The 27,095-nt window shown below is 41.6% G+C and overlaps 1 protein-coding gene across 1 annotated transcript in view; it reads right to left on the bottom strand.

Moving 5' to 3' along the window:
- Window positions 1-1,573: 1,573 nt before the first annotated feature.
- The window catches only part of MARCHF11 (membrane associated ring-CH-type finger 11), a 40,303-nt gene continuing 14,781 nt past the window's right edge, over window positions 1,574-27,095 (bottom strand). The window contains exons 3-4 of the mRNA XM_036378627.2: window positions 9,558-9,750; window positions 1,574-2,328 (exon numbers count right to left, since the gene is read on the bottom strand). Of these exons, the coding sequence (XP_036234520.1) occupies window positions 2,006-2,328; window positions 9,558-9,750 (516 nt within the window). The 3' untranslated portion in view covers window positions 1,574-2,005. The remainder of the gene's footprint in view (window positions 2,329-9,557; window positions 9,751-27,095) is intronic.

Genomic DNA, 27,095 nt, shown 5'->3' with positions numbered 1-27,095 from the left:
AATTAAATGTTTTCACAGTGACTGGAACAGACTGTTTTGGATTTATGCTGAGCACAGAGTTGGTAGTAGATGTTGATAGAGATGTTTTGGTTATGGCTGAGCAGGGCTCACACAGAGCCAAGGCTACTTCTGATTTCTGTACTGCCCTGCTGGTGAGGAGGGTGAGAATTATTGGGAGTCTGGGAGGAGACACAGCCAGGACAGGTGACCCAAGCTGCCCAAAGAGATATTGCAGACCATGTGACATCATGTGCAATATATAAAGTGCTTATTTTATAGAAGGCACTACTATAGGCGGACAAAAGGGAGGGATGTTTGGAGTGATGGCTTGTCTTTCCAGTTAACCACTACGCATGATGAGGCCTAGTTCTCCTGGAGATGGCTGAACACCTGCCTGCCCATGAGAAGGGGTGAATGAATTCCCTGTTTAAATTTGTTTGTGTGTGTGGCTTTTGCTTTCCCTTGTAACCTGTCTTTATCTCAACCCATGAGTTTTCTAGCTTTTATGCTTCTGATTCTCTCCCATGTCCCACCAGTGGGGGACTGAGCGAGTGGCTGCCTGGCTGGGGTGAAACCACAACAGACGGGTACCGCTTCACTCTCGTGACCGGTGACAGGATTCAAGGAATAGCCTGAAGCTGAGTCAGGACAGGTTTAGACTGAGTGACGGGAAAAGATTTTTCACCAGAGGTGAACTAAGCAGTGGAACAGGCTCCCTAGGGAAGCGGTCACAGCACCAGCCTGACAGAGTTCAAGAAGTGTTTGGACAACGCTCTCAGGCACATGGTGTGACTCTTGGAGTGTCCTGTGTAGGGCCAGGAGTTGGACTTGATGCTCCTGATGGGTCCCTTCCAAATCAGTATATTCTATGATTCTACAAAACTGTTTTGAGTAAGCTAGTGTTCTCAGAGTAATTTCAGCCTTACTTTTCTATCTCAATCTTCAACAGGCTTATTATTAGGTTGAAAATGATTTCCATTTCTATTACTATTTGATTAAATTCTATTAGAATTTTTGCCATGAAACAGAAACAAGAGAAGCAAACTTCACAGCAGTGATCTATCATAATATTGGCTCATTTTAAATATGATGATTTGTTCCTTGGCAAAATTAAGGTTCTGTATTATTTATACTCCAGATTCTATCAGGATTTATTATTATTCCAGAAGTTGCAATGCACATTTCTTCTTTTTCTTCTTTTTTTTTTTTTAAGGGATGTCAATGACCTATAATTAGAATGGCACTAAAGATTCACACACTGCTAATTCCAGCAGCGCTGCTGAGAAGGTAAGGTCACTTCTGTGCACAGGCACAGCACCAGCCCTCTGCAGATCTTAAGAAACTTGAGAGGCAGTAAAAGACTCTTCCCCTGTCTGTGTCATACTTGTGTCTGATATCTTGCATGGACATCTCGGAGAGCTAAAAGAAAACACTTCCCATCTTCCTTTAGGTTTTGTAGAACACCCACTGGACTTCCTGCTTAAATGCAAAAGACAATATATCCTTCACTTAATTTCACACACCTGAACTGAGCTACAAACAACAGCAAAATAAAGACAGAAAAGGAAAAATATTTGACTTGTGTCAACATTCTTATTCTTTTTGGAAGAATGTTGCCCAGTTTAATCCTCATGAAAGTGGAAAAAAATAACAGTAGTGGATTAAAGCCAGAGTTTAAGAAAATACATTTAAATATATCTTTTTACTTAAAAATGAGTTTCCTCATCATTTAAAGACCTAAGAGTTAAGCTATGTTACATACACCTCAGGTACAAATTGAGAAAAGATTCAATAAATCAGACTATATAAAAAGCAAGAGACTTTTTCCCCCAGAAAAATGTATTTATGTTTTATCTGATCATATAAAAAACATTAAATTTAAAAAAAACAAGTGTATATATTTTTTCAAGTGTTAATGGTTTCACCATTCATCATAACTACATTCTGCAGTCCTGTAACACCAGGGCACATTATCCTTATCTGTGTAGCACAGTGAGCACAATCTTTACACTGAGGTCACTCTCATCACTACTTCCCCAGAGCAGTTATCCTCTGATGAATCCTCCTGAGGTCTCATGCGGTTGAACAGCTGTAGCAACACATAGCCACACTGAAATCTCGGTGAGGTTAATTGTGTTGGATGAACTAAACTTCTGTTTCTAAATGCAGTCAGTGGCAGCCACAATGTCCTCCCTGCTGAGGATTCTCCTCGATTGCTCTCTTCTATGTCCGTGGCTTTATCATAATTTAACACATCCCAGTGCAGATTCACAGCTCTCCAGCGTTTAAACACTCGGTAAACAGATGCACCTTCATGGACTATCAGTCCTGAAAGTAAGAGGGAAAAAAGAGAGTTTATGCAAAAGGTCAATGGATACCATTTTGAGAGCAAATAGAGATTTAACACATTTTAATGACTCTGGCAATTTCCAGATGCAATTAAATTACTCATAACATTAATAATTCAAACAAACTGTACATATGCAATTTAACTGGTTATTCATTTGTTTGGGAGGTAGGAACATGCAGAGGAAATAAGTTGTCCTGAATGAAACCTCAACATAACCAATAGTGGAATAATCTGAGCATGCCTAACTAAATAAATTATTCAGATTTAAGTAAACTAATGCAAAACTGGCAGATTTAGATATTAACTGTTTATGCTAGTGCTGCCCTTGTTCATGGTAAGTACTATTTATTTACTGAGATTGGTACTCCTTTAAGTAGACCTTTAAGTAGCTAGACCTTCTGCAATGAACAGGACAGTCCTAAATTTGCTTAAGAGTGTTTTGTAGAATTCAGTACAGAAACTGACAAATTTAACTGCTTTCATATTCCCAGTTCAACGTGGGAGCACATAAGATTTATGAAACAGCTGTAAATATAATGACTTTCCTGTCTTGTTCTTTAGAACAAGATAAAATTAAATGTTATTATTAACTACAATGAGCATGGTAAGGATGATAGACTTTCTTCTTTCTCTTCAGTATTCAATAGGAAAAAGTTGTAAATTATCTTTTTCTTGAGACCAAGAAATCTTTTAAAAGGTCCCTCAAGGAAAATACAGAATTTCTGGAGTCCTCAGGAGACCAATCTGCTTATGAATTTCCATGTAACTAATATTTATGCCTATTGTATGTGTTCAAGCAATTTATTTAAAGAAATTAAGCTTCTAACTTTTTGTATGTATGTATATGTTTATACTCACACTCTTTATATGTGAGTATTTCAAATATGGATCTACTGGGGAGACACATGGGGCTTCTGCCTTCCTACTAGTTTTTTCCTCAGCCAGCCTGGTTGAGGACACTTACACAGTTCTGAGCAACACCACCTGTTTTCTCTGGCTCCCTGCTTTGGGAAGAGAGCAATCTGCCTAGCCAAAAACATTTAAAAATCTTTTGTCCAGTGTGCTCCTTGCCTTAAATTTTCCTATACATGGCCACATCTGTAATATGACCAGTGATGTGCTTTAGCCCAAGAGATTGTATATCACCTGTTTCTGCACAAGAAAATTCTGATTTAAGTGTCTGAGGTCCTTTAGCACAATTAACTGATACCAGAAAGGAGATGCTCACAGAAAGATGACACAAGCTGAAAGGGTGGTAAAAATATTTACATGAACAGCAAACCTCACATTAAAGTGCAATGATTTGCAGATAGCAACGCCTACTCTAACATATTTTTAAAGATCATTACGCTGAAAGATGGAGAAACACAAAGATTTCTTTCAGAAGGATATGATAGTGCATGCAGCATCTCTGTAAGGCTTTCAAGTTGCCTAGAATTTATTGAAGCATCCAATATAGCAAAAGTAGCACAAAATAATTAAATAGTAAATGTTCTAAATGTATTTTGTAACAGCAAAGCATTTTAGTGGATTTTTTTTCTTGATTGCAAGATTTCTATCTTTATCTTCTGAGACATAGATAAAGTAACCTGTCTTTAAAATTTATCATAATAATTTAGTCGCTACATAAATGTACCTTCAAGACTGGCTTGATTGTACAAAAAAGAATAAGTGTATTGGATCCTGTACAGAATTTACAAACCAAATTAGCCATGGTTTTAATGTTGTGACAAAGATTAATCCTTTTGTGTTCTTTTGGATTTCCTATGAAGTTGATAAAGGAGATGAGAATAATCTTCCTCAACCTGTTCCTGGAACACAGCATTATTTGGTCCAACTTCTCTCAAGTCTGTGATGAAGCAAAGTTAAAAGAACCTATTTACTCCAAAGTAAAGATACATGTCTGCACTCCACTAGAACCTGAACAACATATTTCAGAACAGAGAACAAAGTATTTGAGAAAGGATCATTGAGATACATGAAGTACATTTAAACAGTCAAAATATCTTTCCAAAATTGCAACAGATGAAGTTGTAGGATGACTTCTTTCAGGGATCTCTTTTTTACTGTCTTGGGGCTTTCAGGATTTATTGAAATTATGTTTTCAAAGTCTTTAAACATTGGCAAGGGTTCCTTTATAGTGGAAGCTGTCAGTCACATATCCTTTAAAAGAGCTACAATACAAAGGATCAAATATCGCAAGCCTTGACATGAAGTTGTCAGATTTGGCAGTGCTGAAGGAGAAAAGCAGCACTTTCATAATTCCTCTCATAAAAAGTTTTAGCTCCCTTCTTGATAGAGCTATAGATTGAAAAATACCTACGTAGATGAGGCAAAATAACTTTGGGGGCAGGGGGGATGTGAAGTTCTTGGCACCAACAGTTCCAAGACCACAAAAAGAGGAACTCCAGGTAAAATTTAAATGCTAGAGATTTTCCAGGTCCAGAGGAATTCTGATGCTCAAAATATAAGTAGTTAGTCACTGAAGTGGAGCTGTAAGGAAATGGCAAATAATTGCCTTTCTCTTAAGGATTTCACGGCAATGAAGGTAGCTATGAGAAAGAAAACAAGAACAAATCCCTGAAGAGCACTGATTTGTTCCAAACACCATGATTTCAACAGCACAGAGGACACAGCTGAACACTTGTAGGGGAAAAATATTTGTTTGACTCAGATGATCCCAAGAAATATTACAATTCACTACTGTTAGCTGTTCAGATGTTCTGTCGAATCATTAATATCTACAAGGAACAGGGTTTTTGGATGATGGACCCATCTAAAATGTCCTATGGTCCTAAGAAGGCTTTACCTTTACGTTTTATCTCTAAGATGGAGGGATTGCAGCGGGATCCAGCTATCCAGCTAATAGGATTATGAAGAATCTTAATTTTGTTTTCTTTTTTTATCTTTTTGCCAAGTACTATTCTATTCTTTTACCATCTTCAAAAGTTTTCTTATCCTGACTCACAAGATACTTGACATTTTTTACTACTGAATGTCTTTACAAGCAGTCAACTTATCTTATTCATATTTGGTGGTATTAGGCTACAACTTTATCTTATTTATCATACTAATCTTTTATATAAACATTTAGGAATGGTCCTCCCAGTAATATCACAAGATTTTATCCAGGGATAAAAGATCATTTTCAGGAACAGACTTTACCTCTGGACAAAATGTCATGTCTTAAAACTATTCTAGGGCCCACAGATAAAAAAAAAAAAAAAAAAAAAAAAGCAATCAATTGCTCACAGCATTAAAGTAAAACATATCCATGCTAAAAATAGTAATAGTAAACAAATATAATTCTTTATAAATTATTTAGTGTTAGATCCAGTGTGGGAGAAAAAAAGGCTTTCTGAGAAAAGACATATAAAGTGCAGCTAGATGTGTTCATTGTAAGTAACTTCAGCCTGTTCCTTTTTACAACCAAGGAGTTACAGGAATGTTGCAAGGCATCAAGTTCCTTAGCAGGGAAGAAAGTGGTTCTCAGAGGGCAATTCACACCTCGCACTGGCTCCCATCTCTTCCTCCCTTGCCACAGTACTACTGGCACCTGTCATGTGTCTAGTGCAATGCAACAATTACTTTTCAGTGCTGGAAAGGGAGCAGCACTGCTATTCTGTGATTGCAAGTCAGCTGTTATTATTTGTGAGAGGTTTTGCTCATGTTAGAACCATTTATGACCAGTAGTTATGACTATTTTCCAGTAAAAAAATATAAAATTCTACTACTTTTCTGTTAGGCAAAATGATTGCTAGGTTTGGAAAGTAGAATGGCAAAGGCTTGATATACTGTCCTTCAGCAGGTAGATAAGGCATTTATACTATTCATTCCTTTTGTGAACTCACTCCCTTTGGTAATCCCTACATAGATGGTCTGATCCTAGCACTATCACTGGAACAGCTCTGGGTTTCACAGGCTGTAGTTTTGCTTGATCAGGGTGTTCAAGGTTTGCTTTAAGAAAACTTCAACCAATAGCAAATTTCAAAGAGAACAGCTTTGCGCTCAGCTCTGATGCAGCAAGGTACAAGATAATGACTTGTACGGTTAAAACCAACACTGATAAATAAAAACAATCCCATTTGTCAGGAACAATTCTGGGAAAATTCAGACTAGAAGAAAGAGAATAGTGGATACCAATAAAGCATGTACACTAAAATGAACAGAATATATTATTCTCATGATCTATAATCTTCAGGGTGTTTCTTTTGTTAAAATGTAAAAACAAAGAAGTAAAATACAAGTTAGGTGTAATTTACTTAATAAGAAAGTGACTGGTGTGCTACATGTGATATAAAAGTCAGTCATTGAGTAAATGAATTGTTATGTGCACATTTTCAAATATGTCATAAAAATATGTCAGTACCTTTTGGCAAATTGCTTTTAAAAATTATAGCAAAACATTTCAAAAAAATGTTTCACACTTTTTGTGTGAAGATATCTACACTTCACAAACAACCAAAAAATAAAAAATATTTGTATTGTTTCTGCAAAGGTGTAAGGGAGGTATAACTGAAAGCAGGTGGAATAAATCTTGGTCATACCACCAGTATGTCAAGCATTATCTTGAAATACGTGGTGCACAGGAAAACCTGTATGTCTGCATAAATTTTTCATTGAAATAAAGAGAGATTACAGTGGGAGTAGAGGTATTCCCTCACTCCAAATCCTGTTCAAAACTAAGACAATGCCATGGATGACTAAACACAACTGAAAGGAGAGGAGATCCTAAGTGAAACCTGTAGCTGGTTGGAAGCATTACAAGCTTCATGATATAAGAGATTATTCGTAATAATGGTAAAATAAGTTAATGCCTAGGGAAATCATCAGCATAATGGAAAGTATTTTGGGTTTTAAAAATGATTTATAGGTAATACTTACATATATCTATTAGAGAATTTTATTTGAAAATTGTAAATTAAAATTATCAATCCAATTCCCTCACTTTATCATGAAAGAAAATGATGAAATTTAATAAGGTTGACTATAAGAGTTACAAAAAGTCCTGATCTTACAAGCTAAACAGAATGCAAATTACTAAAAATTATATGCAGAATAAGTGGGTCTTATTATTAGCCTTAGGTCCAGTATGGGAGAAAAAAAAGATTTTCTGAGTAAAGACATGTAAAGTGCAGATATATGTGTTTATTGTAAATAACTTCAGCCTGTTCCTTTTAACAACCAAGGAGTTACAGGAATGTTGCAAGGCATCAAGTTCCTTAGCAGAGAAGAAAGTGGCTTTAATGAATCTGGATTATCAAAATACTTCAATTATAAAACCTCCTTTATACAGCTTTCTGAATTTCCAGATACAGTCTAGTAAATTCCTAAGTCATATGTGCAGTGAATTTTGTAACTACAATACAGTGTCCAAATATATTTAATTGTAGTCACTTTTACATTTAAATTTTCCTGTATTATTTGTGATAGTTCTATAAAATATGCATTTATTAAGTGACAGGCCAGTCACTTTATCTGTGTGTTTGCTTTGCTCCTGCAGAAGCTCCATGTGAGGTACACATTTGTTCAGCAGCTTCCACTTCAGCAGTGGCTTGAGCCTAGCTGGCTTGAAAGGCAGCTAAAGGATGCACCAATCTATCAAAGGTTGCCTGCCAAATATTTACTTCTATGGATAAATACAGTAATATTTCTGATAACCCACAGACGTTCTTGGCTGATTTTGAGTTTAATCTGGTTTAGGTGTTTTAACAGTAAAACAAATGGGAAAAATGAAAATAATTTGAAGTAACTGGTTATTTCAACTAGCTGATGCATTCCGAAGTATTTTCTTTATTAGGGAAAAAAACCCAAACAAACCAGAACTCCATATAAATGAAATGCTTGGAATGCCTGAAGCACATTTTATTTTTCTTTAGTGTATTTTTAAACAAAAGCAAAGCCCTCAGTATGGAGTGTTAAGCTGGAAGAGGTGATGTTCAGAAATCAGCATCTAAGAGGACACGTAGCTGAGTCCTTTTATTCATTTAAAAGATGAGCACTTGTCCAAACTATGAGATTCTGCTCACTTTTCTGTCTGAGATTTGGGTTCACAGAAGAAAGCCTGTGTTACAAAATATTCCAGGGCAGGCTTCTCTAACAAAAATTACAAAATGAACAGAACTGCTGATGTAGCTGAAATATAAATACTTTTACAGTAATGGGATGGTTTCAATAAAAGATGATGTGGCTTTACAGTTGAAGCAAAACCCTTGATATTAGGAATCACTCTGCTTCTTTGTCCCTTACAAAGCAGAATTCAGCACTGTTCTAATTCTCATATATAAGATTCAGATAACATTTATCTCTCAGAAATGTCAATGCAAACATCAAATGGCGTTTGACTTTTGGATTTTCTTGCAATTAAAATTCTGTGAATGTTGTTTGATGTAAATAATTATTACTAATTATGTAAATTTATTTCTCTAAATTATATAATTATGTACTATTTAACATAAATTTTCTCTCCAAATAATAATAAATATTCTATGAATCAAATCAGATTGTTTTACCAAATACTACAAGGGATTTCTATTTAAATATTCCTGGGTTCAGTGTATTTTCAGAAATTTCAAAAGTGGTTAATACAGTGTTGCAGTAAAATGTATTTTTTTTTACAAGATTTCAGCTAAATTACTTGGGGCTTTTTAATAGTAAAGCAAGTTACTATAGTTAGCACTGTGTGAGTGTTTCATAATTGTTTATGATGTGCAAAGAACTCATGCCTGCCTTCTCCATTCTCCTCCATTTCTAGCACAGTGACCTATATAAATCTGTGCAACCTAATTTTGGGTGTGCAGTTTCATGACATCTTCAAGGGCTTCTTCTGTGCTTCATGATGGTACAATCTAATTCAAACTGGCATCAGAAGATGACAGTGTGTAACTTTACTAATTATTTTAATAATGTCTTTCATATTTTCATCTGTTTAACTCCCTGAACTTTGTTAGTCATTTTATCAAGAAATTTAAGCTGATCCTGTTCTCACCACTAAGATTTTGTGAATCCACTGATGAATCTGAGAGTAAAGCTTCTTTGATTCTTTTCTCTCTGCAATATTTGCAACACTGTAAAAAGCAGCATTTGCCAAAGGTATCAGCTGAGAATAAATCTGCAAAGAACTGATCAATTAGAGTGACCAATTAGAAAAATAGAAATAGTCACAGTCTTAAACCACAGTCTGTGCTGTTTAAAGATTTGAGCTTACCTATGCATACTAGATCCATAAAACCATACATTCCATAGCAGATTTGAAAAAGGATGTCCTTTCTTTGCCATACTGCATAAGGGCTGAAGGCTGACCATAGAAGCCAAGTCACACTTGCTACTAAGAACAGAGATCCTAGGATTACAGCAACCATCTGCACTTTCTCAACCAGTGTTATAGTAATGCTTTGCCACTAAAAGAGAAACAAAGTTGTATAAGATAAAAATGTTATTGTCCATGGTTGCACATTCAACTCCATCTTTTTCCTGAAATCAGAAATTATTTTAATATTTACACATATCTTCATAGATATTTACTAATATCCTTGATACTGACATTTTATATATCTTTTTTCCTATTCCAAAGTGAAGCTAATAGTTGCTTCTCCATTTCCTCCAGTGTCCCTATCAATACGATCTAGCTGTGAACTTCTGAAGAGTTAATAGTTTTGTATCTGTTTTGAATATGTAGGCAAAAAATATATTAAGTCTTAGGAATGGAATTCTGTCTTTCATCTTTGGAGGTCAATGAACAGAATAAAAAAGGAAGAAGACTTTTTCAAATATATGTTATGTTAGTGTGACAGGTTTCCTTTCCATCCCTCCCTCCTGAAGTGTGAAGCCATTTTCCACTTTCAGGCTTCTCATCAAAGAAGTTCCAGACATACCAAGGGAGTTGTCTTTCTCTGCATAAACCAGTGTAAACAGCACAAAAACACTCCTGCAACCTAGTGTGGAAGTGACTCAAAAACTCAGGAGAAGCCCTGAATACAGATAGCACAAACATGTCTTTTCAGTACACCCCAATTATGTCCATCTTTCCAGGGCAGGCTGTATCTTCCATATGTGACATGACTCTGGTTTATGGTCGTACAAGATTTAAATATGAAAGAGTGTGCGTACTGACTTCTGTCAAGATAAGAGAAATAAAATTCCGTTATAAGAGTCACAAAAACAAAACACAGCATAAGGAACTAATTGTTCTAGATTACCCTTAACATATATGGCTTTTCTTGGACATAATTATGTAAATTACTTTGGTAGACTCCCCACTCCAGCCCCATCACTCCTTCCAGGGCTGGTGTGAAGATTTTGTAGACATCTTTCCTGTTCCTAATTTTGGATGTACCAGCCCCCTTCTATAGATGCAGTAGGGAACAAGTGGAGAAAGCTATTGCAATAAGGGTTTTCTTGCCTCTTTTCCCATCTGGCAATAATTTTTCCTTTTTCCTAATACTTTACTAAAGCCTTCTCTTTTTTACAGCTGTTGGGTACCCAGTACCAAAAAATCATAGGATAAAATAATAATTCAGGTTGCAAGGAGCTGTGGGAGCCCTCTAGTTCAACTTCCTGCTCAAAACATGATAAGGGGATGAGATTAGACCAGGTTGCTCAGGGGTTTATTCTGTAATACCTTGAAAACTTCCAAGTATGGAGGCTGTTCAGCCTCTCTGTGCAACCTGCTCCATTTCTTGACTGTACTCACGTTGAAAAAAGTTTTTCTTCAAAAACATTTTTTCTTATATTCATTCTGATGCTCTTTTGTCCCACTTACACTCTTCCTCCCACCAAGTACTACCGTGAAGAGCCTGAGTGAGCAGTGGGTCCCCTGTCCCTTTCTTTCAGCTTTTCCCATTAACTTTTCTACTGTAGCCTAATATGAACAATTGGTACTACATTCCTTCTCTTCTTGCAACCCCCTGAATATAACAGTACAAAAAGATAGACATATAACAATTTGTAAATCATCTATCTTGAAATAATATCCTTTTATAATGAACTCATGAAATGCATACTAGCTTTTTCATGGAACATGAAGATTTGGAATGGGGCTATTCATGCTAAATACTACCTTTTTATGTCAAACAACAATGGATACTCATTTCCTTTGTTAAGTCTCTTTATGAAGGTCAAAGAATGTCATTAACAAGTGATGCATGACAGAATGGTGTGAGCTTTCCATGACTCAGTATACAGGATTGAAAGTTCAGGACTGAAATTCATTGAACATTCATTAGACCCCATAGGGTAATGTTAAACAAAATTATTTTTCATTTCTCAGCTGAAGCTACATAGCATGACTTGGCAGAAAACTGTCAAAAATGCTGCTGGTTATGTATGTCTATCATCTTTCTTTATCAGTGTGTGACAGAACTGTATTAAATTTCTTTGGCATGCCTGAAATCAAAGTCCATTTACATGAAGTAAAGCTTTAACTGTCACAAAATATTGTACTGTCAAATTCACAGAAGAAGCTGGCAATAAACTGAAAAGATTTATATAAATGAAATGAAATGAACAGCAGATCTGTCACAGTGCAATTTCAGAAGTTTGTAAACTCACTTCAGTTTATTTTGATTTTCTTCTTTTTTTTTTTTTTTTAAACTTAGATTGCTCATAGTCTGCAAAGAGAGTAATGAACAAAAGAAAAAGCAATCCAAACATTTGGGATAAATAATGTAGCATGCAGTCTAGATAGCTTATCCCTTCTGGTGTTGTCTGAAGACCAGTGTCTCTTCCTCAGTGCCAACCACTGACCTATTTCATGAGGGCATTTTGTTGGCTTGTTGTTGGGTTTTCCCAATTCTTTAATTCTAGAAAAACTTGACCTTGACCTTGATAAGTTCTAAGAAACATAGATATGATCCTCACCTCTTCCTAGCCTCTTCTAAAGAACGTATTCTCATTATTTTACTCTTCTCTTGATCTGTCAAGAATGCAAGCAATTGAATCTCTCAACCTCAATAAAGTAAATAATTCCAAAGATTCAGCATATTAGCACACTATCAAATTATGACACTTACTAAGAAAAACACACAAGCATTCCAAAGGTTGTTCCTAGTTGTTCCTAACTCTTCTGCCTTTAAAAACAAAAGAACAGTTCCAAGAAAATCCCCCAAACCAACCAACCGAAACCTCCATCAAAATAATAAAAAAAAGAACCCCAAAAATAAGATTAGATATTTTCTTTTATTACCCAACTACTTTAACCTTTGTGGTATTGACTGTCTTTGTCCTATGAAAAAAATTTAGTTCTCCACCTTTTTCAGTATGAAGGTCAGCAAAAATCAAGAAAATCAAAAATTTTACAAAATTTTCCTCCCTATTACTGTAATCTGTAAATTAAGCTAATTGATGATATTCCACAGTAGATGGGTAAGGAAGGACTGTGTGTAAGACGGAAGACATTGCAGTGGCCTAGAAAATTTATGTGAAACTGCTAACTTGCCTCCTTGTGGCCGGCAGTCTGCCATAGGAATCCAGCACCCCAGGAGTGATGAGGTGGGATGGATTGATGTTCAGCTCTAACACACGATGGGCTTGGGGACCTCATCTTCTGTCTGTGTTAGTCCTTAGTGCTAATGGCAAGAAGACTGTGGATGTTCCTGATGGTTAACTTACCCCAACTGAAATTTCCCCCTCCTTGCCCCTCTCCAATGTGTTTGGATTTGTAACAGTCTGAGATTGTCTCTTTGGAAATAAGTGTCTTGATTTTTTTCCCCATAAATTTGACTGAGTTTGGGTAGAAATTATAAAAAGGCAAGCAGATGTTACTGGATCAGGTGTATTTGTCACATAATGAAGGTGATATTCTGTAGTTATGATGTTATTCACATGTTGATAGGCTTGGAATGTTCAGTCCTTTCTTAAACATGGCCAGCATTAGCCATTAGACAATGAGATGGACTGCACAGGACTCTATTTTTCGGTTGCTTTGCATTTCATTACAAGGCTTGTGAAGAGGAACTGGAGTTGTGGTCACACCATCTGCTTGTGCTGGAAGTCTCACTCACAACATGGCTAACACGTGTGAGAATACAACTGAAAGAAACCCAGGAAAAGAAAGCTCCTTCTAAGAGTAAGATTGTTATAATAGCATAGCATCAAAGTCAGGTAAACTTTCTTTGATTTCTCACAATTATTTTCCTTATTGTATTCACTGTTCTGTTATAATCACTTCATCTTTTAATGTCAAATTAATGGCTTATGAGGTCACAAAATAATAAAAATTATTCAGTGATAGTATGTTGAGAAATTGCATTCAGAGCAAAACAGACTGAATTATTTAACATTGTAAATTGAATGATCATATTATTCATGTGCCATGACTTAAATCCATTATTTTCACTAGTGTTTTTCTCATTTTCTTCATATAACTTGCTTCTAAAATTTTAATCATTCATGACTACAAATAATATTATGACTTTCTAATTTGATGACTTCTAATTTTTCCTATTTGCTGACTATACATTCCACAATCTGTAACAGTTATTTTAGCTAAACATTTTCCCAAGTTAGGAAAGATCTAGACAGGATTTTAGTGTCAGCTTCTGTAAAGTAGATGACCCTAAAAAAAGTATTATGAGAAAGATTGTCATATTTGCTCAACAATTAGAAAGAAATGTGAAATATTTTGTATCTTGATAGCTATAATAATACTGTAGGTTTTAGATATAATAATTTTGAAAACCTCATTTATGACATTTTACAAATGCTTATAAATTTTACATAATGATTATAATATATATTATATTACATGTAATATAATATCTATAATTCTATAAATATTATAATAAAATTATTATAAACTATTATAGATTATAAACTATTAAGAATAAAATTTAAAATTATTTCAAATTTCTATGAAAATCCCATTTCATATTCCCTCTGATAATATATGTAGTGTTATAATGTAGCATGCCATCTCAGTTGCCCATGAAAAAAGCATTTTATTTTAATTTACAATGATGGCAAAAACTTCCATTGAAAATGGTGTTTTAAACAAAATATAATTAATGCTTCTGATTTTAATGTAATACTTTCTGCCCTTGAAAACTTCCTAGACTTTTACTTCTACTGACACTTCATTATATTTGGTTCTTTTAAAGTTTTATTTACCACTGGTCTTTCCCTGATAAATCATTTGGGAGTATAATACATTAATGGTACTCTAGAGTTCAAATTCTGACCCCAGAAATATTGCTCCTCTTTTCTTCTAAGGTTTCTGTCAAAGAAAAATACAAATATAAGGAAATAATTCCTTATTTTTGAGGTTGAGACTTTCAGAAGTTGAAGGAAATGTATTGCTTTGATGGAAAAATTGTTAAAGAATAAAGTCAATACAGTTATATGCATGTCCTTACTAACATAAACGTGGTTAAAATATTCAAAGGTCTGTCATTTTTGAGATAAATCAATATTAACTTGGCTTTGTTTTAATAATGCCTTGTAGAAACCAATTGATTATGGTATAATATATGGGAGAAAAATTATCTCAAAAGAACTGATACTGTGCTTGTACCTAGAATACTTTGCATTAAAAATGCAAAGAAACAACAGGTTTTCCTACATCCTCAATAAAGAACATATGGAATTTCCTTATGGCTACTGAAATGCGTATCAACTGTACCAATTTATAATCCACCAAAATTCCTTAAGGAGCTGTTATGGGGTTATCCCACTCTGTTCACTCAGAAACAGAGTTTATTATGGGCACTGCTGACAGAAACCTCTCAATCCCTTCACTCATTCTGGAAGGAATATTTTACATACCAGTAACAATAATGCCTGGCTGTGATCTACTGTAACATAACAAGATTAACCTGAAAACATACCAAATATATAACCTCAAAAACCTTTTGTTAGATTGCTCTAATTGCTAGAACTAATTCTTACAAGAAAAAGTTCTTTCCTGGTGTCATACATTATCCATTACAGGATTTGTAATCTGCGTACATATGAATAAAACTTATAGAGAAGCAAAAGAACACACAGATTTAAGTTCAACATATAATTTTTTAAATGGCTGTTCCTTACTTTACCTTGTTGGTAGTCTATGTGATTAGATAATTAGGATTTCTAAAATGTTTTGCAGTAAGCACACACTGCCTACATGATTCAGTATACAATGATAGTTAATTTACTGACCAGTCTGGACAGAGAATGCGTAGTTTTGAGCACACACACACAAAAACATTAGAAATGTCATTTTTAGCTATAGGCTTCTGTTTTTATGACTTTTTCTTAAAAGAATCAATGTCACAAAAAATTGCAGCACACCATTAGTGGCTGCCTATTTTGATACATTATTAACACATTGAGTGCCTGGAGTCATGATGCCCATTATCTTTTCATCTGCCAGAGAGTTCATCAATACAGATAGTTTGGGCTGTATGTAATTTCTCCATCAGCTTGGAAGGCTGCACCACTATTTTACTTTGGGACATTTTGAAAACATGACATTTACCATGCAGATCCCGTCCATCTGTGCACTGCTCAAGCAATTTAGTTGACAGTTCCTGGAAGTGTTGACTGACTGCATGTACACAACTGATTGAACATCTACACCTACCCTGGGTGCACCTTGGATTTCTGGCTGTCCAGAAGCTTGGACATCCTAGTCAATCTACAAAATCTTCACATTCTATTACATTCATCTCTCAAAATCTTACTACTTACTAAGTAGAACAGTTCAACCTTTTATCTTACAATTTTTTAAATTATGTTAGAATTGGGATCTGAGACCACAAGCAGAGCTGTGATGTCAACTACATTAGTCTTACATTATTCTTTCTCTGACAAATTTTCACTATCTATTTTTTGCTGACAGCTAAAATAATGAAAGGAATTAGGCAAGACTGTGTGACCAGCCGAGGCAGCTACCCAGGCAGAGCTCCAGTGGAATACACTGACACCCTGGTGCCAGGCTGCAGAGTGTGCCCTGCTCTTGTGGCAGTAGGGGCCAGCAGCAGTGAGCGTGCCTGTGGGAGGCATGCCCAGGCAGAGGAGCTTCTCTTCGTACTGACAGAAAAGAGGCAGGCAAGCAGGGTGAGGAATATCGGAGTAAGAAAGAAAAAGCAAAAAAGAGTTCAACTACCTTCCCTGGGACAGGCACAAAAGGGCAGACAGAATGCATGATATGGAGGATTCCATATCCTCTGTCCAATGCAGTGACCTAAATGACAGGGGACAATGGTGACAAGCTCCTGCTGAACGCAGCAGGCAAATCTCTGCAACTCCCTCCCTGCAGAATTTTGGGTTTTTTAATCATGGGTCAATTTACATGGTGTTGAGCTTATATGACAGACAGGGTGTACCTGTCGCAAAGCAGGAAAAGGATCTTTGCACAGGAGTTTTCAGGGCTCACTGAAAGAGCTTTAGACTAAACTTGAAGGGAAAAGGGATAAAGCCATGTTCACTAGAGATCAGCCTGAGGGAGGCACACAAGTGTTGGAGAGGCAGAGTGCTATGAAGGTCTTTTGGTCTGCCATCTCAGTAATGCAGGAATAAAGACCTGTATATGTCAGCAACAGCACAAGTTGAAAAGGAAACATACATTAGAAAGCAGAGAAACACCTGAGAATGGTCATGTAGGAATTAGGGCTTCTCCCCACAAAAAGGTGGTAGGATCAATAGCCCAGCTGAAGTGCATCCACACCAATGCATGTGACATGGGCAACAAACAGGAGAAGCTGGAAGCCATTGGGCAGCAGGAAAACGGTGACATCATGGAAACATGGTGGGAGGACTTGCACAACTGGGGTGCTGCAATGGATGGCTGCAAAATCTTCAGAAGGGATAGGCAAGGAAGGAGAGCTGGCAAAGTAGCCCTGAAAGTTAGGAGTGTCATGATTGTCTAGAGCTTAATGATGGTGCCGATAGAGTTGAGCATTTATGGATAAAGATTCGGGGGAAGGGCGACGAGGCAGACATCCTGGTGGGAGTTTGTTACAGGCCATCCAAGGAGGATGTAGACACAGATGAAGTATTCTGTAGGAAGCTGGGAGAAGTTTCATGCTTGCTAGCTCTTGTTCTCATGGGGGACTGTTGTGGTTTGTGTTTGGTTTGTTCCGTTCTCCCCTCTCCTAGCTTGGCAAGTTGGTCTGGCTCAAACCCCCAGTTATGTCAATCACGGTTTTCCCCTCCTCGTTTTCCCTCATTATCCCTTATTTGTCCTTGTATCCCCTCCCCAGGCCTTCTGCCAATCACCGGCACCCCGCCCCAAGTTCCAGAATCTTCCAGCTAGGGTGTTGAGTGATTGGCTGGTAGGCCTGGGCTCCTCCCCTGACCTATCCCCATTGATCCACACCACCCATCAGTCTTCAATGTATGCAAATTTTCGTTCTATGATTGGTTTCTTGTGTACCCACCCCTTCCCTGTAAAACCCGGTCCCCGGAGGGGCTCGGGGCTCCTCCTCCGCTCGCCACCTTTGGGTGGCCACCCTGCACTTCCCCTACCCTGGATTAAACCAAGTTAATTCACCCAGCAGAGGAGGGCCGTCTCTTTTCTTCACTCCTGCGGCGTGGTTGCTTCAATATCGGTGACTGTTTCCTCTCGCCCCACCCACGGTCGGCACATGCCACTGGCTTCGTGCCAGGGGAGTGCCGGTGTAACTGAAGGTGGCTGGACTCTAAATCCCTTCAGCCGGGCCCCCCTTAAAAACAGCCACAGCTTCAGTTGCTGGCGCCCAACGTGGGGCCCCTCTGCATCGATTGCCTGCTCCTGGTCGGCCGGATTCGGGACCAGTAGAGCCTGGACTTACAATCTTCGCAAGGACCCTACGGATTTTGGACTCCGTCCTTTGGACGCAGCAGCACCCCGAGGTGAGCAGGCCCTCTGAGGCAGCGCTCCCCGGGGACCGGACGGGACCTCGAGCACCCCGAGCCGTCCGGCCGCAGGACCCGCTTCGCCGCGCTTTCCTTTGATCGCCCACCGGACACGTGAGTGTTTCGCCGCTCTCCCTGTCGTCCTCCCCAGTCCCCAGGGTGTTCTGCCGCCCTCCCTTGATTTTACAGGCAGGGGCCGGTGGGTGGTCACCTTTTAGTTTTCGTTTTTCCTTTTGCGTGGCAGATTGGGCTCGAAGTTCTTAGTAGTGGACATTTGACTTCGTGGGAAGTCTCTACTAGCTATGGGTGCTAAGCTGTCCACTGCCCAAAAGAGACTTATTATCCAAGTTGAGGGAATCCTTGTTGGGGGGGGGGGAATTGTTTATGAAAAACCTGTTGTTGAAAAATTAATAAAATGGGTCTCTTCTGAGTTCCCGGAGGTTTCGCCTGACCTGATCAAAAATCCGGCCTTTTGGCGGAGGGTTAAAACTCGACTCTCGGAGTTGTTCAGGCCAGGCGACGCTTCCCTCATACAATTGGCCAGGCTTGTTGCCCAAATTAGAAAAATATTAAAAGAAGAAGGGAGCTCAGAACAGGCCACAGTTCGAGTTAAACGTTGCCCCAGTTCGGTTTCGCACCCCAGTTCGGTTTCCTCACCCTCTGTCCCGAATACCCCTTCCCGTACGCCCAAACTTAAAACCGGGATTCTGAAGGGGGCACCCCCCCAGACCAGCCAGGCGCAGGGCGTTCCATCATCCCCTGGCCCTCTCCAGAATACCCGGTCCCCCCGCCCCGAGAGTTCTGGCCAAACTCTCGGGGGCTCCTCGACTTGTCCTGCCTCCCCTGCTCCTGTCCCCAAACCCCAGAGTTATGTACCCCAGTTCGTTGAATCCCCAGTTTGCCCCGGGTCGCCTCTGGTTTCACAAGATGGCCGCGGCGTGGCCCAAAATGGAGGCGACCGCATGGTCGAGATGGCGGGAAAACCCCCATCCTCATCCCAGAATCCTTTTCTTCCAAGTTCCAACCCCTTCCTGCCTCTCGGCCACTCCCCTTTCCCCGCCCCTTCCCTCCTGACCTCCCCCCAGCTCCACCCTCTATCTGACCCCTCCCATCTCGTTTCCCCGCCTCCCTTTCCCATGATAGCTCCTCCCATCGTTCCTCCCACAATCCCGCCCCTTTCCCCGCCTACCGCTTGCCACTGTGCCCCGCCTCCCGCTCCCGCCTCCGGGGATGGCCCCTCGTCATCGGGCCACCCAGTCTCCCGCCACGCCCCCTCCTCCCCTTCTTCTGGTTCCCACGCCCCTCCCTCCGGTTCCCACGGGTCGGGGCCCGGGGGGGGGGGGGCCAAGGGCCGGGAACCGGAGCCGGCCATGGTACCATCGGCGGCTCCGGTTGTTTACCAGCCAGAAGCGGGTGGGGGAGTGCGTCGCCAATGGGTCCCATTAAGTCATTCACAAATTAAGGAGCTGGTCAAAGCCCAAAAGGAGTACGGCCGGGAGAGTGAATACTTCCGGGGAGTTTTGGAAGCAACACTCTCCGAAGCAGAGATCACCCCCTTCGATGTCCGGCGGCTTTTCACTTGCCTGCTGAATCCATCCGAGCGGGTAATGTGGGAGGCCGCCTGGAGGAGGGGGGTGACTGAAGCCCTCCCGAGCCTGTGGAGTCAACCCCAATCGGGAGTTGATTTCACAGGTCGCCCTTTGGCCATCGACCAGCTCCTGGGGACCGGGGACTGGGAAGATGGGCACTCCCAGGCGAGTACCCTTCCCCGGGAGGCTCTTAAAGCGTCGGCAGCTGCCGCAGAAAAAGCCTTTTTGTTGCTGCCGGGGGGCGCGCCCCCAACTGCCTTTTCTAGAATCTTTCAGGGTCCAGACGAGGCCTTCCTTGACTTCGTGGAGAAGTTGAGGAAGGCCATTGAACATCAGGTGTCGGACGAAGGAGCTAGAAGCACCATCTTGCGGGAGGTGGCGTCCTCAAATGCCAACCAGGCATGCAGGGATGCCATCCTCAGCCTGCCCCTCCACCCGGCACCGCAGATGGCTGATATGTTGGAAGTGTGCGCGCGTAAGGTCCCGCTACTGACCACCAGGGACAGCGAAAAGAGGAGGATTCAACCTCCCCGGGTCGCCGCGGCAGAAGAGCCCTCCACCAAGCAGGGTGTTGCAGCAGCTGTTTCGTCGAAGTCCTCCGCACCCTGCCATTTGTGTGGGAGGACTGGACATTGGATGCCGGACTGCCCCCTACGGGCAGAATTTTACAAATTTAAAAGGGAGCAGGGACAGTTGGGGGCCAACCCCCCAAAAAACTAAAATCGGAGCGCAGTGCCCCCCTGCGCGCTGACAAAAATCAGGCGGGCCATTTATCATCATCGCGTAGGGGGAAGGGAGATCAGGGACCGCCGCCAACTAAATGTGACCAATACTTACCGGACTTGACTTCTGTTTTACCAATTCAAACAAGACCTGTGCTAACGACCGCTTCTGCTTTTGCACCCTATAGGTTGCGGCTCTCGGAGGCTCTCCACCTGAGGACCTCCGACCTTCAACTCGTTGCTGTCGACCCGGAGTGCCCAGGTAACTGGGGACGGATTCGCTGCAAGTATGTTGTGGTCGGTGATACTAAGCACACACCACCGACGGTGAACATTATCCCGGGCCTCTTACCATCGGACCCGGGGGTGTTCGCCGTCGGCCTGCACTGTGTCCAGCCCCCCATCTTTTTGCCTAAAGGGCAGATTGTAGCTCAGGCAATCCCAGTGCCTGAAATAACCTGGGATTTACATCAAACATCAGAAAACACCACGCCGACCATCGCATGGGCCCAGGTTTTGGGGCACGAAAGACCTTGCCTCGATTGTTATATTACAAAAGGGGGGGAAGGCAAACAGCTAAAAGGCCTTTTGGACACTGGGGCGGATGTCACGGTCATTCCTTCTCGGGAGTGGCCGTCGCATTGGGAGTTGCAAACCGCGCCTGGACACGTCCGTGGTGTTGGGGGTTTACAATTGGCCAGACAATCTAAGAGCATCGTGCAAATTACGGGGCCTGATGGGCAATTGGCTTCTATACGCCCATTCGTTTTAGATTATACGGAGCCCCTGTGGGGGAGAGACCTCCTAGCCCAGTGGGGAGCCCGAATTGACCTTCCAGCGGCTCCCCAGGTTTTTCGGGCGGCGGTCACTGATGAGCGCCCTACCTGGAAGCTCAATTGGAAATCAGATAAGCCAGTCCAGGTAGTGCAGTGGCCGCTTAATAAACAGAAATTGGCGGCGCTCAAGGAGCTCGTTGAGGAGCAACTACTTAAGGGCAATATCGTGGAGACCACGTCACCGTGGAATTCTCCCGTGTTTGTCATCAAAAAGCCCAATAAGGACAAGTGGCGGCTTCTCCACGACCTCCGCCAAATCAACAACATTATAGAAGATATGGGGCCTCTCCAACCAGGGATGCCCTCCCCAACGATGCTCCCACAAAATTGGGAATTGGCTGTGATTGATATAAAGGATTGCTTTTTTCAAATTCCCCTCCACCCGGACGATGCCCCGCGTTTTGCGTTCACGGTTCCTTCCATCAACCGTGAGTCCCCAAGCAAGCGCTACCATTGGCGGGTTCTCCCGCAAGGCATGAAGTGCAGCCCAGTGATCTGCCAATGGTACGTCGCTTCCTTGCTGTCCCCAATACGTGCAGTGGTAAACGATGCCATCATTTACCATTACATGGATGACATCCTGGTGTGTGCCCCGACCGCTGACATACTTGGCCACGCCCTTGACCTGACAGTCGATGCGCTGGTTGCTGCAGGGTTCGAGCTCCAACAGGAAAAAATTCAAAGGGTGCCGCCTTGGAAGTATCTGGGCCTGGAAATTACTAAGAGGACCATTGTTCCTCAGAAATTGGCTATTGTAACAACTATCAAAACCTTGGCGGATGTTCACCAGCTGTGTGGATCTTTGAATTGGGTAAGACCTTGGCTGGGCTTACCAACAGAAGACCTGGCCCCCCTTTTCAATTTATTGAAAGGGGGAGAGGAGCTAAGTTCTCCCAGGACCCTTACCCCAGAGGCGAGGATTGCACTAGAGAAAATCCAGAGACTCATTTCGGCTAGGCAGGCCCACCGCTGTCATCCGGGCCTGCCATTTAAATTCATTATTTGCGGCAAACTGCCACACCTCCACGGGGTGATTTTTCAGTGGGACAACGCCACCAAAGGCAGGGACCGGGGCTCGAGTGACCCCCTCTTAATCATTGAGTGGGTGTTCCTCAGCCACCATCGGTCCAAGAGAATGACACAGCCCGCTGAGCTGGTGGCAGAGTTGATCCGGAAAGCTAGGCTGAGGATCAGAGAGCTGGCAGGCGTTGATCTTGCGTGCATATACATTCCTCTTAAATTAAATTCGGGCCACCTAAAACAAAAGGTAATTGACAGCCTCCTGCAAACGAATACAGCTTTGCAGTTCGCTCTAGATAGCTACTCCGGCCAAATTAGTGTTGATCGGCCGGCCCATAAATTATTCAATCAGGAGTTCGTATTATCTATAAAATCGATCCAGAGCAGAACTCCTCTAAAGGCAATGACCATTTTTACTGACGCGTCTGGAAGATCCCACAAGTCAGTCATGACTTGGAGGAATCCCCAAACTCGGGAGTGGGAGTCCGATGTCACCGAGGTTGAAGGTTCACCTCAAATTGCCGAGTTGGACGCAGTCGTCAGAGCCTTTGAGAGGTTCCCTGGACCTTTCAATTTAGTTACGGATTCAGCCTATGTAGCGGGTGTAGTGTCCAGAGCTGAAAATGCTGTGCTGCAGGAGGTGTCAAACCCAAAATTGTACGACTTGCTCTCCAAATTGGTTCAATTGGTCTCCCACCGAGAGCAACCCTTTTATGTCATGCATGTGAGATCACACACCGATTTGCCGGGGTTCATAGCGGAGGGCAACCGGCGTGCCGATGCCCTTGCCGCCCCTGTTCAAGTGGCCCCGCTCCCTGATCTCTTCAGTCAAGCCAAGATCAGCCACCAGTTGTTCCATCAGAATGCGCCTGGCCTGGTTCGGCAGTTCCATCTGACGCGCGAACAGGCCAAGGCCATTGTGGCTACATGTCCTCACTGCCAGTCCCACCAGCTCCCTTCTGTCCCTCTCGGAGCTAACCCCCGTGGTTTGTCCAGCTGCGAGGTGTGGCAGATGGACGTAACCCATTATCCATCATTCGGCCGCTTTAAGTTTGTACATGTCTCTGTGGACACTTTCTCTAGTGCTGTCTTTGCCTCTGCCCACACAGGTGAGAGGGCTGCGGATTGCAGGAAGCATATGCTTCAGGCATTCGCGGTCCTGGGCATCCCTAAGGTAATCAAAACAGATAACGGCCCAGCTTACAAATCCAAGGAACTGCGGAGCTTCCTGCAGCAATGGGGAATAGAACACAAGACCGGCATCCCCTATTCCCCGACAGGCCAAGCCGTGGTGGAGAGGACCCACCAGAGCCTTAAAAGGGTTTTGGAGCAACAGCATTTGGCAGTGAAGGTGGAGTCCCCTCACATCCGTCTCGCACGGGCGTTGTGTACTATCAACTTTCTAAATTACTCCTTTGAAAATCTCAACCCGCCCATAGTGCGACACTTCGGGAAGCACGAGGAGCTGCGACCTAGGTACAGGCCCCCGGTCCTCATTAAGGATCCGGAGACCTGGAAAACGGAAGGGCCATTTGATCTCGTGACCTGGGGTAGGGGATACGCTTGCGTGTCCACTCCCTCAGGTCCGAGATGGATTCCATCAAAGTGGGTCAAGCCCTTCCGCCCTAAGCGGGGTGCAAGGCCAGAACCGGTCCCACAGGTAGCAGAGGCGTGTTGGCGGCGGAAACGGAGGAACTGGTGGGCGAGCCACCATTGACCACGGTCCTGACCCCCCCCCCTCTCGAGCCAGACCTTCTTAATTTATATTTCTGTTTCTTTTTAGTTGATCTCCCGCCTGCATGGACCCGATGACCATCATTACCCTCCTGACAGTCCTCCTTATCGAGGCTGGGGACTGTCAGGATGGGCCGGGTCCATAGTTCGGTCCATCTTATATTTTGTTTTAGTTATATTCGCAATTGTCATCGCCTGCTCCCTAATGTGGGGATTGGTTAAGAGACTTCTGCTGAATGCCTCAGCGGCCAACATAAACCATCTGGAGCTTTCAGATGTCGAGGAGGACCCTGCCTTGACTTCAGACTCTGAAAGCGTGAGCGGTGGAAGCCTGGACTTTAAAACAGCACAAGAGACAACTGCCGCCTGATTATAAGGGACTGTTTGTTTTCTCCCTTCCTTTTCTTTTTAAAACAAAAAAGGGGGAGATGTTGTGGTTTGTGTTTGGTTTGTTCCGTTCTCCCCTCTCCTAGCTTGGCAAGTTGGTCTGGCTCAAACCCCCAGTTATGTCAATCACGGTTTTCCCCTCCTCGTTTTCCCTCATTATCCCTTATTTGTCCTTGTATCCCCTCCCCAGGCCTTCTGCCAATCACCGGCACCCCGCCCCAAGTTCCAGAATCTTCCAGCTAGGGTGTTGAGTGATTGGCTGGTAGGCCTGGGCTCCTCCCCTGACCTATCCCCATTGATCCACACCACCCATCAGTCTTCAATGTATGCAAATTTTCGTTCTATGATTGGTTTCTTGTGTACCCACCCCTTCCCTGTAAAACCCGGTCCCCGGAGGGGCTCGGGGCTCCTCCTCCGCTCGCCACCTTTGGGTGGCCACCCTGCACTTCCCCTACCCTGGATTAAACCAAGTTAATTCACCCAGCAGAGGAGGGCCGTCTCTTTTCTTCACTCCTGCGGCGTAGTTGCTTCAATATCGGTGACTGTTTCCTCTCGCCCCACCCACGGTCGGCACATGCCACTGGCTTCGTGCCAGGGGAGTGCCGGTGTAACTGAAGGTGGCTGGACTCTAAATCCCTTCAGCCGGGCCCCCCTTAAAAACAGCCACAGCTTCAGGGGACTACAACAAAAAAGAACAGGTATCTGCTGATATACAACACAGCAAAGAGGACACAGTCTAGGAGGGTTCCTGAAGGAAATAAGAAACATGTACGGTTAGGTAAATTATTCTCAAGTTAACTTTTAACTCCTATGAGACTCAAACTAACTACGTTTAGTTTACTGGCATTTAGCTCATTGGTATTTTGCACATTCCATGGAGGTGTATATTTGGTGAAAATGAAATTACCATTCTATGTGAATAAATAGTATTCCTACTGAAAAGTAGGAACTGTTCAATTTCTCTGGCAGCTGATTTGGAAATATTGAATTTCATTACAACCTACTGTACTTTTGATAGCATTATGTGAAAATTAAATATTAATGACTGGAGGAAATTAAAGCCTGCCATGGTTGTTGCAGTCTCTGCAACCCAAAGATGATCTGCAAAGTGATGCTGACAGCTTAGCTCAAACATAGGCTGCCCTGTTACCGTCAGGTCCACATTCCTGGAAGAACACTTCCAGGAAGAGAAAAAACATTCAGTATAATTGCACCGAGGAAATAAACCTCAGCAAGATCATAAATAAGTGATATGAAGGAGGTATCAACAATTTTCATGCCATGTAGTCACTTTGGAGAGTTAACCACGGTTGTATATACAGTTCTGCATTTTACTTTTTCAACACGAATAGACAGTATCAGAAAAGGTTCTGGATTTGCTTTTTTCTTCTCTCCTGGGAAAAGAACTATCTGTAAATTCTAGCTAAAACTATTGACAACTTTTAAATTTAAAAAAAATGCTGAGCATGAGGCTCAGATTTTGCAGTTCATGATGATATTGATGCAGTCACCAAATATATGTAAGAAATTGCTCAGCATGGAGGGCCAGATCAAGCCTCTTCTACAAAAATACCCTGGACTCTAGTCACTATACAGTCACTAGACAGTCACTATACATTTCTGTTGATGCCTTCTTGTCTTCCATGTTAAATGTATTTAAGTATTAATTCTGGCTACTCACACTTAATTTGCTAGCTAGACTTTCCGAAAGTGCTGGCTACTCTTTCTCTGTCTTTTTGACCCTATGAATAATTAAATAATTTTTACAACCCATGCAAAAGGAATCATGGAGAGTTTATTTGAGAATATTCTATACCTTAATGTCTGGTCCATTCCCTTATGAGAACCTTGCCTCAAACCCATTGTTCAGGTGAGTTAAAGCAAGGTTTTAAACGTTCACCTCTAAGGATACTATTTAATAACAGATTTTTGTGTTATTCAGGATATTCAATAGTAGAACTTTCTCCAAGTAATTTATTGGAACACTTCCAGTTCCTGTACAATACATACATGTTCACTGAACCAAAGGAAAAGCAAATGAAATTGATTACTCTATTCACATCATCTCCTTAGGGATACGTAGGGAAATGATTTTAGTATGGTACAAAGAAAGTGTTAGGAACTATTTCTGACACTGGCATATTTCAGTGGGCTCTGGATGCAGGAAAAGAAGCCATGGAAAGGCTTTAATGGAAAAGAACCATAGAAATTATATGAAAGTGAAAGAAATTCCATGCAATTGGAAATTCAGAGTTCAAAGTTTCCAGTTCACTGAAAGAAGACTGGAAGAGGACCCTCAGAATGTAGATGCACAAACACATTTGATTGGATAAGTAGAGTCTAGTTGTAAAGCATAATTTTGTTTAAAGTACATCATAATTACTGCTTCCCACTATCTGCTTGCAGACACTCTGTGAATCCAAAGACATGCAATCAAATAACATCATCATGTATTGTTGCTGGATTTCCCTGCATCCTGCAGCAGCACTAGTCACAATAGTTGAACAACAGTTCAGGAACAAAGCAACTCCCCACCTTTAGTTAGGAAGATGCACCTTCCCTATTCAGACTTCTTCCAGTTGCTATATGGCAGTGATGTCTTTCAGCCCTGCAAGATACAACCTCACCAGAAATCCACTGAGTA

Source organism: Molothrus ater, chromosome 1, assembly GCF_012460135.2.
Source record: "Molothrus ater isolate BHLD 08-10-18 breed brown headed cowbird chromosome 1, BPBGC_Mater_1.1, whole genome shotgun sequence".
In the NCBI taxonomy this organism is placed as follows: domain Eukaryota; kingdom Metazoa; phylum Chordata; class Aves; order Passeriformes; family Icteridae; genus Molothrus; species Molothrus ater.
Note: the sequence above shows the minus strand (reverse complement) of the source record. Positions and strands in the feature narration are given on the sequence as shown.